Source organism: Lissotriton helveticus, chromosome 1_1 (genome assembly GCF_964261635.1).
Source record: "Lissotriton helveticus chromosome 1_1, aLisHel1.1, whole genome shotgun sequence".
NCBI lineage: Eukaryota > Metazoa > Chordata > Amphibia > Caudata > Salamandridae > Lissotriton > Lissotriton helveticus.
The window spans coordinates 2,088,972,363-2,088,991,091 of NC_136057.1; the positions used below are offsets into that span (position 1 = coordinate 2,088,972,363).

Sequence of the window (18,729 nt, forward strand, 5' to 3'; positions counted from 1 at the left end):
AGCCCATAATGAGTAAATAAAGGAAGATATATGAAACTTTAGTGTTGTTTTCTGACAAAGTGATTCGGAGCTCCAGAAGCGGTTTTGGATATATTCTGTGCACTTCAGGATTTAACACTGATGGCCAAAAACGTAAACTAAAAAGCATGGCGATTAGCATTTTTTTTCAGGTCAGTTGGTAATATCTGGAGCTGAGCTTTCTGGGAATGTCAACTGGGATGCGCAAAATATAATTATGAGGAGTGTTGCCCTTTTGCTACATACAGTGATAACAGGTGCCACAAAACTATGAACGCAATTCTGCTTAGCGCCAAGATTGGGTAACAGTGGACAATCAAGTACTGAGAAGTTAAAAATGCTAATGACAGGAACCTTAGAAATCATTGTAGGCCCTTTCCTTGGGAATAACGATTGGTCAAGATCAAACTGACATAGGTGCCCATGCCAACAGTGGAAGTGGACAGGAGTGACAATACAAATATTAGTGACACAATTAACCCCTTAAGTGCGGCGCACGTTCAGCGAACGTCGCGTGCACTACCTCGGTAGTGCGGCGCACGTCCGTTGAATGTTCCGGTCCCGCCCGCGAAATAGAACGTTCCGCACCAGCGCGCAACGTTCAGCGAAGGTGTTAAAGACTACAGCAAGTTACACAAAGATTAGCCATGAGTGGTACAAAACATGTCTAAAACTATTATAGTCAATATCAGTGAGCAGAGGTGTGACAGACAGATGAAAGACATTTCATTTTAGCCCACCAGTAGGACTGGACAGTTATGAGCTTTTACACGTGTCAAACTATTACAGTTTATAGCACATTAGGACAGGGGAGAGGGAGCCTGAACAGGAGAAAGGCATTACATTTCAGGCCTACAATGTGAATGGCCAGAAGTGAGACCACTTGGGTTTGAGTCCATTAAAGTCTATAACATGTAGAAACATGTAGAAACAGGACAGGAAGGAGACTGAACTGCCTAGGTCAACAGTCTGAATGAAGAGATTTGACACAATTAATGACGGTGTGAAAATATTGTGTAAGCACTGAAAAACAACCAGTGAGAAATTAGTGTGACTCAGAAATGTATAAACACGAATACCCACTGATTTTCTACATTTTCTAAAATGTTAAAACACTGAAAAATACCCACTGTAATTCATAAAAAATAAACATTGAAAAAAGGGCACCCTAGTCATGCATTATTTATGCACATTTGAAACTTAGAAAACCTCTGTGTGAGTAAAGGAAAGAATTGTATTAGAAAAGACACTACTTTTTTAGGACTTCAACTGATTTAATGTATTGATATTCCAGTGCCAACGACAGGTGTCAGAAGAGATCGTATATTTTTAATCTTGCAAAGTTTGTATTTTATGATTTTCCCATACATATCTGATATTGTCTAATGTGAATAAACCCTAAAGTTAACTCCAATTTGATTTTTACATCCGAGATCAATAGAACATGTTGATATGACTACTGGTCACATTCACCTCTCAGTTTGTCTAGGAGGTGTTCTGGGGCTTCAGCGAAAGTATTCCAGCTGGGCGATTGAATGTCCGAGGGCTGGATGGGGCGACCAGCAGGGATCGCAACAGGGAGCTGAATGGATCTGTAATAAAGTGTGTGCTGCAGAGGAAACAGTAACAAAACATTACATTTGATTAACTTTCTACATAGATAGGAATGTGGTACTATCAGCAGTTGTAATATTTACCCTTGGAATCTGCATAACTGCATCAAAGGTTCTTGGGGAGCTCAGAGAAAGGATGATTTTTGCTTGCTTAGAGGGATTTTTCTGTAACTTTTCAGAGAATCCAGCTAAAAGAGCAGCTCCTGGAACAAACTGTGCAGCCCTGTAAGTGAAATAAATCATAAGTTTCTGATGCAGACATGGAACATGGGCTGAGGTGTCAAGATTTTCATCAAGGGGTGCACTGCATTATAAACAATAAACTTGGCATAGTTAATGTAGGTCTTTGGTGAAGGCAAAAAAAGGGCTGATAGTTTCCATCTTTGCTTCTGACTCATCCTTTGTATGTAGACGTGTATGTATGTGTGTGTGTGTGTGGGTGTGTATATATAAATATATATATATATAATATTTATAGGAAGAACAAAGGCCTGAAAGTTTTAGGAATGATCATAGATAGGCATACAGAGGGTGCCAATCTAATGGCTAGGGAGCTTTGTGTAATGTCACGGTGGATAGGTAATGGATGAGTTGAAAATGTTCTTTGAAGGTGCATGTCTTCTGATTCAATATCCTGAATGTGAATGGAGTGAAGGATTGCCCTCTGGTCTTTACCCATAGTTTTCAGTCTAGTGATGTCTTGGCTACTGGTGTGACATTGTCTACCACAGATAACTAGATTTGTAGCAAGCATTACTAAGGAAAGTGGTGTGAGACATTGGGGCATCTTATTGATAGGGACCTTGATTAAATAATTTTCGCAATGGTATAAGGCACCAATTTTGCTGAACAAATTTGATTAAATATTGGAAACAGGACACTATAGGCAATAGTACAAAAGACTATGTCTTTTGTTAAAGGGTATTCTCTATTTATTCAAAAGAAAAGTAATTGGAAACATTGCTCAGAGAAAAAGGATACAGAGAACTGTATATCTAATCAGTAAGCACAAGAGTGTGTTGTTTTGAAAACATATTGAACTTTGTGGATGAACACAATCTAAGCTTTGTTGGCTTTGAGAAGACATCTTTCTTTTTGTTTGCACTGTTGCAATACGCTTATGCTTTCAACTCAACATATTTTACCCGCAGAGTTCACAGTATGTTCGGCCCTAGTTAAACCTCATGAGACATGGAGCGGACTTACTGATAAAAAAAATGTGCACGTCATCCAAAGGAAGTTATTTTTATGCAGCGCATCTACAACATAATATGTAGTACTGTTTGTTTTTGAACATGCACAATAAGTAATTTATAATTTCAAAAAGTAAATATTACCATTTTCCAGCCGATTTCAGTTTTGATGGGATTCTTGGCCACTCAACCTTCAGCCTCAAGCCCGGTTGACTGCCAAAGTGACCAGTTTCAGCCTTTGCCGCAATTTTGTAGTCTTGGCAATTCTGACCCCATTTCACATAGGCCTAAAATCAGGATGTAAAAGGCACCATTTATTATTAGAGTTGAAGTTTTCAGAGGCAGAGTAGATATTACCCTCTTCAGTGTATTCTGTTTTTTTTCTGGTTGTCTTTGAAAACCTCACCTGTGCCTCATGAGAGTTGACAACAACTGCATTTGCACAAGCGCGCCACCTACTGACGGCAGCGATTTCCACTACATAGGCCTGGATCTGGGGCTTGGAGCTGCGGTAGTCGGCGTACACGATCACCTGGTATCCTTGTTTCTTGTTGTCATTTCTCACCGCTTGAGCAGTAACTGCCAGCACTGGAGGTTTGTTGTCTCCCATAAATGCAGGCTAAAGACAAATGACAAAAGTTGAAAGCAGCAATTTTCTTGAGCACTAAAACCCTGCATCAGTACTTTTCAGGCATGTTGAACTGACGCATGCTTCAGAAGAGGTTGTAGAAACCCTTTAGGTTCTTTTAAATGTCTCTTGTACACCCCTTCTGAGTTCCATAGTTGGAACTTGCAAAACGATTTGAGTAGCTTTTTAGTCTCTACAAAGCACATGAAACCGGTCACATATTTGAGGATGAGCAAAATCCCACGAATCCCTACACCCTACTTCCAGACATGCCATGACATGTGACACAGTCTCTTTGTCTTTCAAATAACTATTAGGCACATTTTTGTAACTTTATTACCTTCTGTGGATCTCATAACAACCATGCCAGGTGCCCATCACCTGTTTATGTTGAAAAGCAATACCACCCTCTCTAGTTTATTGTAAAGAACAGACAGGCCTCTTCTTCTTTCTTTCAAACTGCAATATTGATTCTCTTACTTGTCATAAACAACAGTAATTTATATTCTAAAGTGACTCAGAAAAACAAATTATTTCCATTATTTGTGCTGCCATTATTTTTGCTACCCACACGCCTCTAACACATCATCTAGATTATGAACAAAACACTAATGCAGTGCTCAATTAGGTAAAAAACACTGATGTATTGTCTTAATTTCATTATGAACAGTAACACATCATCTAGATTATGCAGAGACCAATTTGATTTTGCAGGTCTTAGGCCTTTGTGCACTTTATCATGGCTAGCCATTGTTCTCTCTCTGTAAAACATGGTAAAATTGGTTTTCACCCGATTAATATATTTAAATTACCTATCGGTCCATAGTAAAGTGGTATAACATATACCCAGGGACTGTAAATTAAATGCTACTAGCGGGCCTGCAGCACTCATTGTGACCTGGGATTTGGGGGACCCTCCCTAGGTCAGGACAGAGGGGTGGTTACACCCATGTCCTTTGTCCAGTTTCATGCCAGAGCAGGAGCCAATGGCTCCCAGAACTGGTTTGAGTTTGACTATGCACAGGGACACCAAATGTGCCCCCAGTGCAGACTTTCAGACACTCTCAGAGTGCACCCACCCAGCCCCAATACACTAAACCCTGTCTGGGAGGTGGTCACACCTTCCCGTGACAGGATGCCTATTGTGCTGTCTTCCTCTGCTCAAGCTTGGCTCAGCAGGAGGAGGGCAGAAATGTGTCTCTGGTCGGCAGCATCCATTTTTTGCTGTTCGGGTTGAGAAGCCTGGCACCGGTTAGACCAGTGACCCCACGAAGCTCGCTTCTGAAGGATGGAATCATACCTCCCACACCAGTTATTGGTGTGGGAGGTATGATTCCAAGGTATTGTATAGCACCATTTTACACAGGCTGAAGTAGCAGACATAGAGTTCCATTTTGCATGGCCTCTTATGGGTTGCATAATAGATGCTTCAGCCCATGGGAGGCCTCTGGGGTACCTATGCCCTGGGTCAAAAACAGTGAGACATCAAGCAGAAACTGGGGGTAACCATAAGAAGCAGATCCTACTTTCCTACAGATAGATTAATCTTGACTAGATGATGCATCAGTTATATTGCCTAAAGCTTTACCATTCAAACCAGGTGCACAAACTGCCCAAAAATAATGAAGTGTGGGACTAGCGCTAGTGTACATAATCTCACTATTAACAGGCCATGGTAAAGTGTACACAAAGCTGGAATTAAAGAAGATTAGTATATTGTTCATCTAGCATGACATTCATCCTGCTTATCTGCCAATGAACCACTCACACGCTGCAATTCCAAACATTCTCCTGAATTCCATTTAGAATATCACAGTTGGCCACCCAAAGCTATGCGAATATGTGATGTTACAACGCCACATATTACATCGCGGTAGGTAACAATGCGGACGTTACATCGTCCGCGTTGTTACCACGCATGGCATTACACGCAAGTCGTTTCTACGACTTGCACTAGATAGCGCGCTGGACTTAGGAATAGTATAAATTACTATTCCCACTCCAGTTAGCGCAACAGCAGGGAATGTGTTGGACTTAAAATGCAACACGTTCCCTGGTGCTGCACGCCATCTAGCGCAGGTCGTTGAAACGACCTGCACTGTAATGCCATGTGTAGTAACAACGCGGACGATGTAATGTCCGTGTTGTTACCAAAGCATGTGGTACTGACATTGTTGTAAACACTTTCTCCCAAGCTATGCATCTTGAAGTTTGAACTTCCCAAATACCTCATCAATGATAATCAAACTTTAACCTCTAAACCTCCACCTTTTTGTTACTGGACCGACATATACAGCTGGTTATAATGTTGATGGAATAATGAACTCAAAACTTTTTCACATTTACAGGCAAAAATATCACTTTGAGTGATCATCACATTATCAAGTTTAACCTCAACCTGCCCATTGTACCCTCATCCACCACCCTCTTTCGCAAACATATCCTCGATGTCATGGAACACTATAGTTGTGTTCTATAGGGCCTGTGGACCCTCTAATGGCTGTCAACCAATTCCACCTATGCCTCCCATATGCCCTTGATAAAGTGTTTCTCTTAAAGCCTCACAAATCCAACAATACTTTGGCTGGCTTAACCTTATTGTAAAGTTACAGATTACTACAACTAAAACTCACACTATACAGTGGAGAATATCAGATGCCTGAATGAGAAAATACCTCTTCAGCTTTAGAACTCTAAAGCAACTACCTTGAAAGAAAAAACAAAAAAGACTACTCGCAAATCATCTACGATGCAATCAACATGCCAAACCAAATTTATCTCTACCTACCTATTAAAGCCATTAATCAGAATGTACATCAAAATGTGCAAATCACATTCAGTAGCGCAGAACCTGATGGAGACTTACTTGAATCCAAATAACTAGCAGTATCCCCTTATCAATTAGTTTGAGTTCCATAGCCTATACTCTGCTCATTTGACATACTTTCCCTGGAAAGAAATTACCAAGCAAATAAAGTCTATCTCAGGATCACAAACTGTACTGAGGCTACTAGATGTATTAAAAAAAAATCCTCTTGGTGCTGCTTTCTACCATAGCGCCCAAAGTTATCATTAAGTTATTCCTATAAACTAGGGAGTTTAGAGAGAGTCGTACTAACTCCTGCCTTATTGATATATATGCTATAGGGGACCCTCTTCTGAAAATGTTAATTCAGTGACCGGTTTTGGGAGGAGTACTCAGTGATCCCTTGAATCCAAATGTTGTCAATTACCATTCTGCAGATGGAAACTGTAACTCAGGGACAGAAAATACGTATTGAATACCTTACCACCCCCTGTCAACAATCACAAATAGATAAATGTTTTGTAGCTTCAATTGCACATTGCATAAAGAATTGCGAAGAAGTTGGTGATTTACATTACCTTTTCTTTTGTGATTCATTATTAGTTGTGCAACAGAAAGACTCTCTATGTGCCTTTTGTACACAGAGATCAGCATTGTTACCGTCACTAGCCCAGTGATATTGTAACTTGCAAGCTTTATGACTGAAAACTTGCTTCATACATCGGGCCCTTAGTTTTATGGTGCATACGGCAGTTACCTTCTGAGATCTTCTGGCACTGGAGCCACTGCTGCTACTGCTGCTGCTGCTCCTTGAAGAGCTGGATTGGGAGGAGGATCTTTGTCTTGAATCCCTCTTCTTAGGATTCTACATAAGAAAAATATGGTTTATGAAAATGTATGGCTGTAGTGCAGTCTACATAAATGCTAACTGTGATATTATTTGCCAAAAGCAAAACTTAACTTTTGCAACTTTGATAGTTGTCACTTACAGATCATGGCTATATCTAAGCCGTAAGAGGTAAGCCCTATGGCAGCGTGTTTCTGTATTTGTTGAAAATGAATCAGCTTTATTTCATACTCTCCTGCTAAAAGCAACTTAGCAGAAGGCAGACAGTCCCTCTAGAAGCATGGGAGAGCCTTCCTCCCACCAGAATCATGTTCTGTGGAAAGTAGGATAAAGCAGGTAATGTATGAATGTCCAAACTGCACATAAACAAACCTAAGAGATTGCACCCTTGGAATAAACCACTTTTTACAATTGTAGCTACACCCTGCATTGTTAAGCCACATACTAACAGAGGTAAATATTAAAGGCACTGGTAATCCTGTCTTCTGTTTTTCTTTTGGAGGTATCTGACACTGGATGCTTATGCCTTAGCTCTCTAGAGGTGAATTGTGAAAATTGAAATGAGGTACTAAAGAATGCACCTACTTACAATCTTATTTTGAATACCACTTACGTAATTTCTGTTTGCTGGGTGGAAATGAAGGTCATAAATATCAGGGTTCGTCTGTGGTACAAAAATGAGAACAGACACAGTAAAACACTAGTCATTCCACTATACCTATAGTTGATGCTACACAAAAATCAAATATCAATTCTTCAAGCATAAAATTGAAGACCAACTGCGTCATCTACAAGGTTATCAACACCCACAACATCCCAGAATGTTCAACTAAAAGCACAGCCTTCGGCATCACATGAACAGCAAAGGTGGTTTTTAGCGCCATTTCATTTACAGGGTGATAAATCCCCCTCAAGTGAGGCTATGATATTAAATATGTCATCAGCACAGCAGCAGGTCCTCAGTGTGATATTTGGAGGTTAGCATTGTAAAATGATTTGTCAAAAGTATATCATTCATATCATAATTGAATTGGTATATTACCTTTTTCCTGTGGGACTCGTTACTACTGCTGCTGCTGCTGCTGCTGCTAGCGCTGCTAATGCTCCATTGTTTCCTGCGATTCTGTTGATGCTGTTGTTGGCTTCCCTGGTGAGCAGCATGTTGGCGTCTGTTACTGTTTTTCCTACTGCTGCTGCTGCTACTTCTGCTGCTGCTACTGCTGCTGTGACTCCTGCTGCTACTACTGCTGCTACTGCTGCTACTGCTACTGCTGCGGCTGCTACTGCTGCGGCTGCTACTACTGCTACGACCCTTAATTCTCCTAGAGTTTCTACCTTCTTTTTGCTCGCTGCTACTCGAGAGGCTCCTTGAATGCTTCTGTGTTTGGTGCTCTCTCTTACTAGAAGGCCGGGTACGAGAAGCTGATGAAGACGGCGATGAGGAGGAAGAACTGGATGAACTAGATGAACTTAGCAGTTTTTTGGACTTTGCAACCTCAGCAATTTTTCGATGTGGCTTCTTGAAATGTTTATTTCTGACCTAAAGATTAAATAATCATATAAATGCATAATCTTTTTAGCAATGCCGAATAGCATTGTGATAGTTTGAACATCTCTATATTTTTTCTTTGATGCTGAAGTGCAAATATTTCAAAATCTCTTTACATTACACTTTTACCAATGTAGAAGCAAAAATCTGAATGTACACTTTGCTCAATATGAATAAAAAGAGACAGTAATAGCGACAAATGAAGTAACAGCACCATAAAAGGGTTCGTAAAAATGTTAGAAAAGGAGAATATACATAGCTAACTAGTTATAATCCTTATAAATAGATTTTTATATAACACGATTATTTATTAAATGATGTTTTACTATTCATGTTCTGATGGAAACTAATGAATCCAGTTATGAGGCCTAACAGTTCTATTCCCTGTCATTGAAAATGTATTATGAGTAGATTGTGGTGCAACTATACTATGAAATTAGTTACGAATTGAAACTTGCAGATTCGATCATAGAGACCCTAATGATTACAAAAAGTAGGAAATCATTTTAGTAAAATGTTTTTTAAGAATAATTTACATATATGGATGTTAGAAATGTGGCATTAGGCCATTGCTTAGGCTAATCAATTTTATGTAATAACACAATGGTGAAAAATGTATAATATAATATGAAATAATGATTTGATGCATTATATTTGATTTCAATTAAGTTTAATACGTTTAACCCTCATGCATGCCTTTTAAGCTTTCAACATGTTCCTTTTGAGCTGCAATTTTCCCTTAGCAAGAAAAATTATTCATTGACATTTCTGCAAGCGTTAGGGTATTTGTTCTAAGCATATTTCATTTTACATACAAAGGTCAGGCCTGGAAAGCTAACTCCTTCACAATCAGTGCTTGGGATAGAATAAAGGAGTAGCTAAGTGTATTGGGTGACTACATATGTAATCAAACAATACGATTAACGGACTAGTGGAGTGACACCACATCATTAAGGTGTCATAAGGACTATATAAGAAGAAACCCCAAAGGAGGGGCAAAATATATATATTTTTCATCTCAATGCGAGGACCTCCATCTCACAATGCAATGATAATATTCCTTTTTTATGGGACACATCTCATCACGCTTTGGATTTTATCTGTTTAGAGCAGCACCCTACTTTTTCCTATCTTATACTTCTTTTTTGCTGATGCCTTTGCAGTAGACATGGAATCATTCTTTGCCAAACAAATTGATTTTTGCCTCAAATTTCCTTTTTGCCAATGCTCATGGACTTGTCCTTAGAGGATGTTAAAACTGATTCCATTTCCTTTTTGATTTACATTTTAGATGCTGTTAAAAAGAACTGAACTATTCTTCTGCCTTTAATAATTGTAGAAGTCCATAATCTAGTATCTGAGGTTTGTTTTAAACCATCCTCTTTGGATTTGCTTATCTGCATAGATTTTGGAACAATATTACAAGGGAAACATCCAGAACTACGTGACAAGAGCCACGCATTCCGGTAGCCTGCAAGTGTAACAATGTTTGCCTGAACAGCACATTTGCCGCATAAGCGTGGTTAAGGCAAATGCATCTAGTGTTCGGTATGGGTGGGGACTATGAACAGAAGCATTGAATAGCAAGTGGACATGGTCACGTACAGGTAAGTGGAGCTGGGGCCTGATATGGGGGTTGCAGGGGGTCTGTGGCAAGTTTTTAGGGCAGGCTCGTGGGGGTCACTATCAGAGGACGCGGTGGTGGCAAGTTTTTTAGGACTCAGGGAGGGAGAGAGAGAGGGGGAGGGGGTCAGGGTATTTTTAAGGAGGTAACAAGTTTTAGGGCCTAGGCTGGGAGTCGTTATCGGGGGCTCAGTGGTATGTTTTTAGGGTTCAGGGTACTTTTAAGGAGAGGGCAAGTTTTAAGGCTCGGGTCGTGTCATTACCAGAGGGGGGCGGAGGCAAGTTTTTAGGCTCAGGGATGGGGTAAGAGTACTTTTAAGGAGGGGGTTAGTTTGTATGGCTCAGTTCCTCAGGTTAGGATTTGGGGTATCTTTAAGGGCTGAGTTTTTGGGAAGTACTTAATGAATGGGGTATTTGTGGGGCTCAGCACAGGGGAGCAGGTAAGGGGTTGGTCATTTAGGGCTTAGGGCAGGGAGTTTGTAATTTAGGCCTTAGGGTGGTGGGGCAGGTAGGGTTTGTAATTTAGGGCTTTGAGTAGGAGTCGGAGTAGTGGCAAAATTAGCAGCACATACATCCTTGCCATTCATGAAATTGCATGATAAGGGCATGTATGGTAAGTTGATGCATGGATAAGTTGCATATGTGATTTGGGCTGTGTGGTAAAAGGCATGTGTGGCTGAGCCTTGCGTGCCTCTATCATGCAAGCTTAATACAATAACTAAGCTATAAAAAATTGCCTGAGTATAATATTGTGTCCTAATGTTCTTTATTTGAAACTGAGTTATCTTACTCTTTTTATCTAAATGTGTTGTAGGGAGAATCAACAAATCTTTTCAAAATATCAACTGCTGTTTCTTCTGTTCTGGGTCCCAATATCAGAGCTTCTAGTGTGCATCATTCTAGTTGGACTTAACATCTTTAAGAGATTAAGGGCCAGATGTAGGAGCCCTAATACCAGTCGTAAACGGCCGATTTTGTCCGTTTCCGACCGGTATTAGGTTTTTCAGATGTAGGGGGCTGAAAATTACAGAATCGGTATATATACCGATTCGGTAAAATTACCGAATCGGTAAATTACCGAATCGGTAAATATACCGATTCTGTAATACCACATGTAGGTGGCACAGTTTACAGTGCCACAGGCCCTTAAGAGTCGGTACTTTACCACACAATCCTATTGTGTGGTAAAATACCGAATTCAGGTGTGCATGCACATCTGTGCATGTACACCTGTGCAATGTGACACACAGACATGCCCTTAGGGCATGTATGTGTGCCACATGTCACACAAGCCTGTACTTGGGGTGCTAGAGGGTGTCAAAGTGACACCCCCTGCACCCTTGCAGGATTCGGTATTTACCGATTCTGTAAATACAGAATAGGTATTTCCCATTGATTCCTATGGGCTTCAAAGCCCATAGGAATCAATGGGAAATACCGATTCTGTATTTACAGAATTGGTAAATACCGAATGTTACAGATTCGGTAATTCTGAATTTAAATTACCTACATCTGCCTCCTTCCTATTTACCTACTCTTAAATACAGAATCGGTAAAATTCGGTATTTAAGAGTAGGTAAATCGGATTTACCTACATCTAGCCCTAAGTCTTCCCATTGCAATACTTTATTTTTACAGTATGGTCCTTAGAGTAGTGTATTTGACCTCATTTCAAATTTGTGAGTTGGTCACCAATGAATGGTCCTCATTGGGTGGCTAACGTATGTTTTGGACATCGTAAATCCCACCCCTCATATTGCTGGAGAAAGATGCATTTGAGGACCATCTGCCTCTGCAGTGAGAGTAATGCTGATATCGGTATTGCTGTAAGGACTCCAGTGCAGTTAGAGGTATAAATAAGTAGTGATTTGAAAGTTTAATCTAAAAATATTTATACTGTTTACACTGGATCAATGCACTACTACAATACAAAAAGGTCTTTGGTATGTAACACCTTATTTTGCACTATGTACTCTGGACAAGGATGCAAGATATTTTTCAAAACAATCATTGTGAATTTGTTTTTATAAGATAGGCAGTTGATATTTTCATCAAAAACATTGCTTTAGGGAATGGTTTAGAATAGTTATTAGTTACCGTATATTCCTCATCAATTCCCAGAATTTTCTTCAGCTTCATTTGAACCACAGAGTCTTCATGATCTTCTTCCTCATTCTCTCCCACTGTTGCCATGGTGATTATTTTAGAAGCTGATTTTGGTCCTGCCTGGATTTCCAGCAGCAGCTTTTCTATGGCTGCATCTGTATGAGCTGCAAACAACATCAGTCATTAGATTAGTTTGTGCAATGTTTCATATATCTTCAAATATTAATTATGTTCATCATTCTGTAACTGAATAGTTACAAACTACTCAACAAATATTGATTACTTTGGAGTAGTATGTCTACCTGGTTTTATGATGATCTTGGCTTCATTCTCTCCAACTAATTTGTACAGAGGTGAATTTCTGAGGAAGTCAGCATTTTGTGATTTGTACTCAAGGCAGACTTGGAAACCAAAGGTTTTGGCCTTTGCACAGACTTGATGGGCATTTGGACTACTGACAGCAGAGTGGCGATCTTCTGAAGAGTAGGCGTACTTCTTAGACAAAAGTTCTGATGACACTTCCTGATTTAAAAACACAAAGGACATATTTCTTACATGTGTTAGTTCTTACAGTGTTTATCTTGTTCCATTTGTGCATCATTGTATACAGGTAACATTAGGTTAATATGTTTATTAATCTGTGTGTCTGTTTGTCTTTCCAGCTACCTGCTCCTGAATGTTTCTCTATGGCTCTCGGTGTCTGTCCATCTGCCTAAGTAGTTAGGTCACACTCCACTGGAATCAGAACTTATTTTGTCGATATTAAGAAAGCAATAGCTCTTCTGTTTTTCGGTGACCAATTCTCATATCAACACATGGCATGGTTTTATATAGAATTCAAATCCTGATCTGAAATCAAGCGAAACTTAGCAGTGAATCGATATACGTCTAACATGTCTGAAATGCTTTGCAATTAATCATGAACAGGGCGGCAACATTTTTAACTGCAAGTTTAAACCACAAAATCTCCCAATAGAAGTAGAAGTAAAATAGGTTTCTTTTGAGATACATAGGTACACATAAATATCACAATTACACCAAAAAATGAACAATAATTAAAAAAACTGATTTTCTGACAGTCTTTGATAAAACAACTCCCACAACAATGCAAACTCCTATGTGTATTAGATGTAAAAATCATATGCAAGTCGTACTGCACATTTTTTAACTTTCCAGATTAAATACCCGCTTCAAATAAATCCTATGCTCTTAAAACTATATCAGGCAGAACAAAAATATGTAAGTTGCTGAATTTGCCTTTCTATTCTGACTTGTTCTAATCGACCTCCAAAGATTTTCATTTATATTGAGCACCCTTGAATCACATTAGTACATCTTTACTCACTTTTGAAATAAGGAACACTATTCATTGAAATAATAAAGCAATATTACCATCATGCTGGCAGCTTCTCCGGAGGACTTTGCAGTTGTCTCAAAATGCTTCTTAAGAATGCTTGGCACAGCTCCTTGTGTCAATAATGGGGTCTTCTTTGCTGCATCCTGGTCTTCGACATTCCTTGTGACAGCAAACACCTGTGCTCTAGGGACACAAAGATGAAATACAGTGATTCAGTCAAATGGATTGGGGATAAGCAAGAACAATTAGGTGAGGCCTACAATACTCATTTAATGTATACACGATGTAATGCAAGTGTACGTTTCCAGCATAAAGGAGAACTGTGCTAAAAAAGAAGTTGATATGGCAGATGTTCTGATCCGAGTCAAGCTGTGCAGATAATAGGGCCCTGAGCCAAAATGAAAGTGGTTCCCATTAGCTAAACAGATAGGTAAAGAAGCAGCTCAACGTGTAAAGATAACCCATTTAGCTGTTTTGCAAGGTAGAGGAGACTGCATGCATTTGTGACTGCTGCAACCAATGTTTGTGGGGTCATATTAGAGAACGCACCAGTAAAAAGTGGCCCGTCAAACAACAAAACAGGTCCACCATCAACAAAAAAGCCATGCCACAAACTGGTCTGTAAGACATGCCCTCATCGGACTGCCAGATTGCCCTATCAGCCAGTTCGACACTGGTTCTAATTGACCTTTCTTTACTTTCATTGACTCTTCCATAGATATACATGTACAGATATTGAATGCCCAAATTTACCTGCACATTTTACATGTCCACGTGGTGTTCTCTATGGGATGATCCAGTATAACCAAAACTAATATTAACTTTAACTTGATGACTTTTCTCCCGTATAATTTACTGTGGTTCAAATATTGGGTGTTCCTCAGAATGTTTTAGTGCATTTCTAGTTCCAAAATATATCACAAGACAATGCATTTCTAGTTCCAAAAAATATCATGGCTAATCAAATTGGTTTTCAACTGAATTGCACTAGTACATATATAACACATTGAATTGACAATAAAGGGTAGTTTGGAAAGCCTGAACTCTCTTTATGTTTGATATACACCAAATATGTCCAAACACTTACAGCATCACACAATGACAGCACTAGTGGCGTAATGAATCTTGAGGGGGCCCCAATGCAAAGTTCATGAAGGGACACACCTGCTCCGGACCCAGTCAGGAGCCCCCAGGCCTGTGCATAGTGCTGGAGCGGTCCTCCCTGGACCTCAGGGATCCCCCGCACTGTGCGAGTTGCAGGGAGAATTGTTATGCCACTGGACAGCAAGACTGAAAGTGCCATAGAAACACTGCCAGGTGTCTTTGTGAAATGAAAGAGATCTGCTTTAGTTTGCTGTTTCATCAAAAAAAATGCTCCAATTCCAAAATGTAGGAACCTGCTCAGTGCAGTAGTTAACCCCAGAGAGGAAGTTCCAGGATCTGTGATAGCATGTAGACAAATCTTACCAGAGAATAAAGGCCAGGTAGGCTTAGAATCACAGGTTCAGATATTCAGCGGATTGCTTACATCATTATATGCTTCTAGGTCCCTGTATTTAACTTTATCAACGGCTTGTCTGGTAGCAAATAAAGCTTGTTGTGAATTTATGACAAATGCACACATTTTAGTACTGGCTTCACAGCTCTTAAGCCTGATTGATGGACTGCTTCTATTCTCATCATAGGGTAAAGTATATCACCTTGTGCAGTTTGAACACTGATGTTTGCTGTGTGTTTAGTGACTTGTGCCTTTTTCGGTTTTTAAATAACATTTAAACATTGGAATGTTAGTAGCTGCACTAAACACAACAGAGTAGCAGAGAGCAAACAGTGGCTGGCATAGACCGTTTGCCTCCAACTTTCCAGTGCATTTTCTTCAGCTTTGCATTGTTTAATTTAGACGATTCTACCCTCAGTGCACCGAGGATTATCATTACATTTTAGTCCATGTGCTCATGTGAGCACCATCCATGAGTGCAAGGTCTTGTTGTAAAACCTTCAAAGTCTTCCTTATAGAGAGTTTTTGAACAATTCAGATCTTTCTAAACTTGTGGGAGAATTATTGTAATAATTAGAGTTCTTATAACCTTTTGCAATATCAAAGATGACACATAAATTCACAAGTTTGTGAATGTTGAAATCCTGTCAATTTTCAAAATTACTGCTGAATTTATAGTTGTAAAGAAAACAGAATCAGAGTGTGTGCTTTAAAAAAAGCACAATAGATATCAGAAAGAAACCAAACACATGTAATACCTTGTAACTAAGAGTTCATTCTCCTGTTGGCATGGTGTTGTCTCAACCTTGATGTTCATGGCTTTCATGTCAATCTTGGCTGTGAATTTCATTGGCGCATTTGCACGGACCTTGGCATGAAACTCTATTCCTGCCTGGATGAGGTGGGTGTTGATTCCCATAGTTGCCACTGTGTGCTTGAAGATACTGAATGAGGAATTAAAAAAGCATACCATATATTATCAATGACTCACAAAAAGTTTGGAAAAGACACTGAGCGCAGTTGAAGGTGGTTTTGCTGATGTGTGTGAACACACTAGAAACTCTCACCTACTATGCACCGGGAGACCATGTAACTTCTGTTTTGTTGGGACATTATGGGTTACACTGGAGATTGAAAGGGAAAGCCAGACAAAAGAGAGCCAATGTGCATTTATTTATGATATTAGCGCAAAAAGGCATTTCGCCTCTGATATAAGAGAACAGTAACATGACTAGGGGACATGCAGGAGGGTAGACCGGTGACCCCAATATTTAGAAATATTATGTTGGCTTTCAAACCTGCTTCTTAGGATTGAATGGCAAGATAATGTCAAAAGTGTATGGGTAAGGTACTGCAATGGAGATGAAAAACAAATCCTAATTTATACATAATGTAAAATTTTACATTAATTTACCAACTGCTCTTTATCTGTCCTCTGTCATGACCGATCCAGAGCCTTACCTGTGCTACCCTTAACAAACCTCACACATTGTATGAGAGCAGTTACCACCATTCTGTGTTAAAAGCCACCCATAAGTCTGTAAACATCTTAAAGACTCTAGATGTGTTTGTACATTATGATGTTCTTCAAATACATAATTGTTTTTTTAGGCATTTGAACTTTTCCTCTAAAATAGAGCACATGCAAGCTACCGAGACAATGCAAGTATGGAACCTTGGGTTCGTCACAAAGAATTGGACAATGATCTAAAACACTAGGCCTCAATTACAATCATCAATTACAAGTATCTAAAGTAATTGGACACTTTGAAACAACGTTATAACAAAATGTCAAGTAACGTCAAATGTGCAACTTTAATAAATCATGGTTTTAGAATGCTGCAAAATCAAAGAAAATAACCTTGTAATTGACAGTAAGGATGTCAAGCACACAGTAAGCACATCTCATGGTGTCAAAGGTCCCTCCCCAAGTGGAACCAAGAACTTTAAAAAGAAAAGCCCTGGAATATCTTTTGTATCCAACCAGTTGCAAATCCCTTTTTCCCCTTCACAAGTTTTTCTAGGTTCCCTATCATCGTCACTCCCACAATCCTCTTCTTATTATCTATTACTTGACCTTTTAGTTGCTGTGGCCTTCCACATCATTACTTCTAATTGGAAACAGGCTGCAAATGTTTCTTATCAATCCTGGTGGAATGCACTTTGCTTCCATCATCGCCTAGATACTAATTACGTATCTCCCATTTCCCTAGCAATTAAGCGCGACCTGATTTGGCTCCCTTTGGTAACATATCTCTCCTCCTTTGCTCCAGCACCTGCCTCTCCAGACCCTAGTACAGTTGAGGTGCGCAAACCACCATGAGTTTCTTGTTTCTTTAATGCTTTTTGTTATGGCATCACGTTCAGCTATATTTTATGGTACCTTTCATTCATATACGTAGGTGATGTTCATGTAATCTTCATGCTTGTTATATGTGCATTTAATGAGAGTTTCTATTGAATTGCTTATTTTATGTATATGTTTATCATCATGATGATTGTATCCCTTTCCCCTTCCCTCTCCTTCCCTTCTTTATTTCTTCAATAAACTCAAACTTAAAAAAAGAAAATCCCTTCACAACAAGGATCCTACAATTATTCTCCAAGGTTCTATACTGACATTCCATTGAAATTCTCACCTTACTGAATTTATTTTTCAAAGAACTCAGGAAACATCAGTTCCACAGCAGCCAGGCCAAACCTAATGTACAAGCCCACATCACCTGTCATCAAATTCCCCCTTTTCACCATTGCTTGCAGTGCTGACATCTCCTTTGCTAGAATTCCTGCTCATCATTTGTGATCAACATTCACTCCAGGATTTTGGGTCATATTACAGATTTCTATCTACTGTAACTCAGATCACCACTACCAAGTTTTAATGTACTCCTGTTGATATATATTGGATACCATGATCACACGTGCACACTCAATTCATATTGCAAGTCACTGAGGAAGTCTTCAGCTACATACAGCCACCTGCCCTTAATGCAATTGTGTTTACAATGTTACATGTGACTTGCAATATTTGCTTAAAAATATAGGACTATGTTACAGGTGTTGCAAAGGCTGTGAAATTAGTCGCTCTGTCAATCAGAAAGGGGAATGTGAAAGAAACTAGGGGGCAGATTTACAAGAAAGTGCCGTGGCGTGGTGCCGCAGTGTGGCACCACAAGCCCTTTGGCTGCACCACTCTGCGGCACTTTCAGATCACAGGAATGCGACATATCTATAATGATATGTCGCATTCCTGTGCTCTCCCATGTGCTGGCGCACAAACAGCTTCCATGCGCCAGCGCAGGCACCCTTGCACCATGGTGCAAGGATGCCCGAGCCATGGGGAGATTGCTTTTGTGAAGGAAGGGGCTCCTTCCTGCACAAAAGCAATCACTGCAGGCATTTTCCTCTTTCAATGCGTGCTGTAGAATGCAGCATGCATTAAAATGTCCCACCCTTAACACACAATGTGTTGCTTGAACAGGGGCAATATT

The 18,729-nt window shown here is 39.7% G+C and overlaps 1 protein-coding gene across 1 annotated transcript in view; it reads right to left on the reverse strand.

The window, feature by feature from the left end:
- Positions 1-18,729, reverse strand: part of LOC144756119 (vitellogenin-A2-like) — a 74,717-nt gene that overhangs the window by 21,005 nt on the left and 34,983 nt on the right. Inside the window, exons 19-29 of the mRNA XM_078645672.1 lie at positions 15,997-16,182; positions 13,776-13,923; positions 12,686-12,905; positions 12,375-12,547; positions 8,148-8,645; positions 7,719-7,769; positions 7,016-7,123; positions 3,231-3,443; positions 2,969-3,111; positions 1,716-1,854; positions 1,492-1,627 (exon numbers count right to left, since the gene is read on the reverse strand). Coding sequence (XP_078501798.1) covers positions 1,492-1,627; positions 1,716-1,854; positions 2,969-3,111; positions 3,231-3,443; positions 7,016-7,123; positions 7,719-7,769; positions 8,148-8,645; positions 12,375-12,547; positions 12,686-12,905; positions 13,776-13,923; positions 15,997-16,182 — 2,015 coding nt within the window. The remainder of the gene's footprint in view (positions 1-1,491; positions 1,628-1,715; positions 1,855-2,968; positions 3,112-3,230; positions 3,444-7,015; positions 7,124-7,718; positions 7,770-8,147; positions 8,646-12,374; positions 12,548-12,685; positions 12,906-13,775; positions 13,924-15,996; positions 16,183-18,729) is intronic.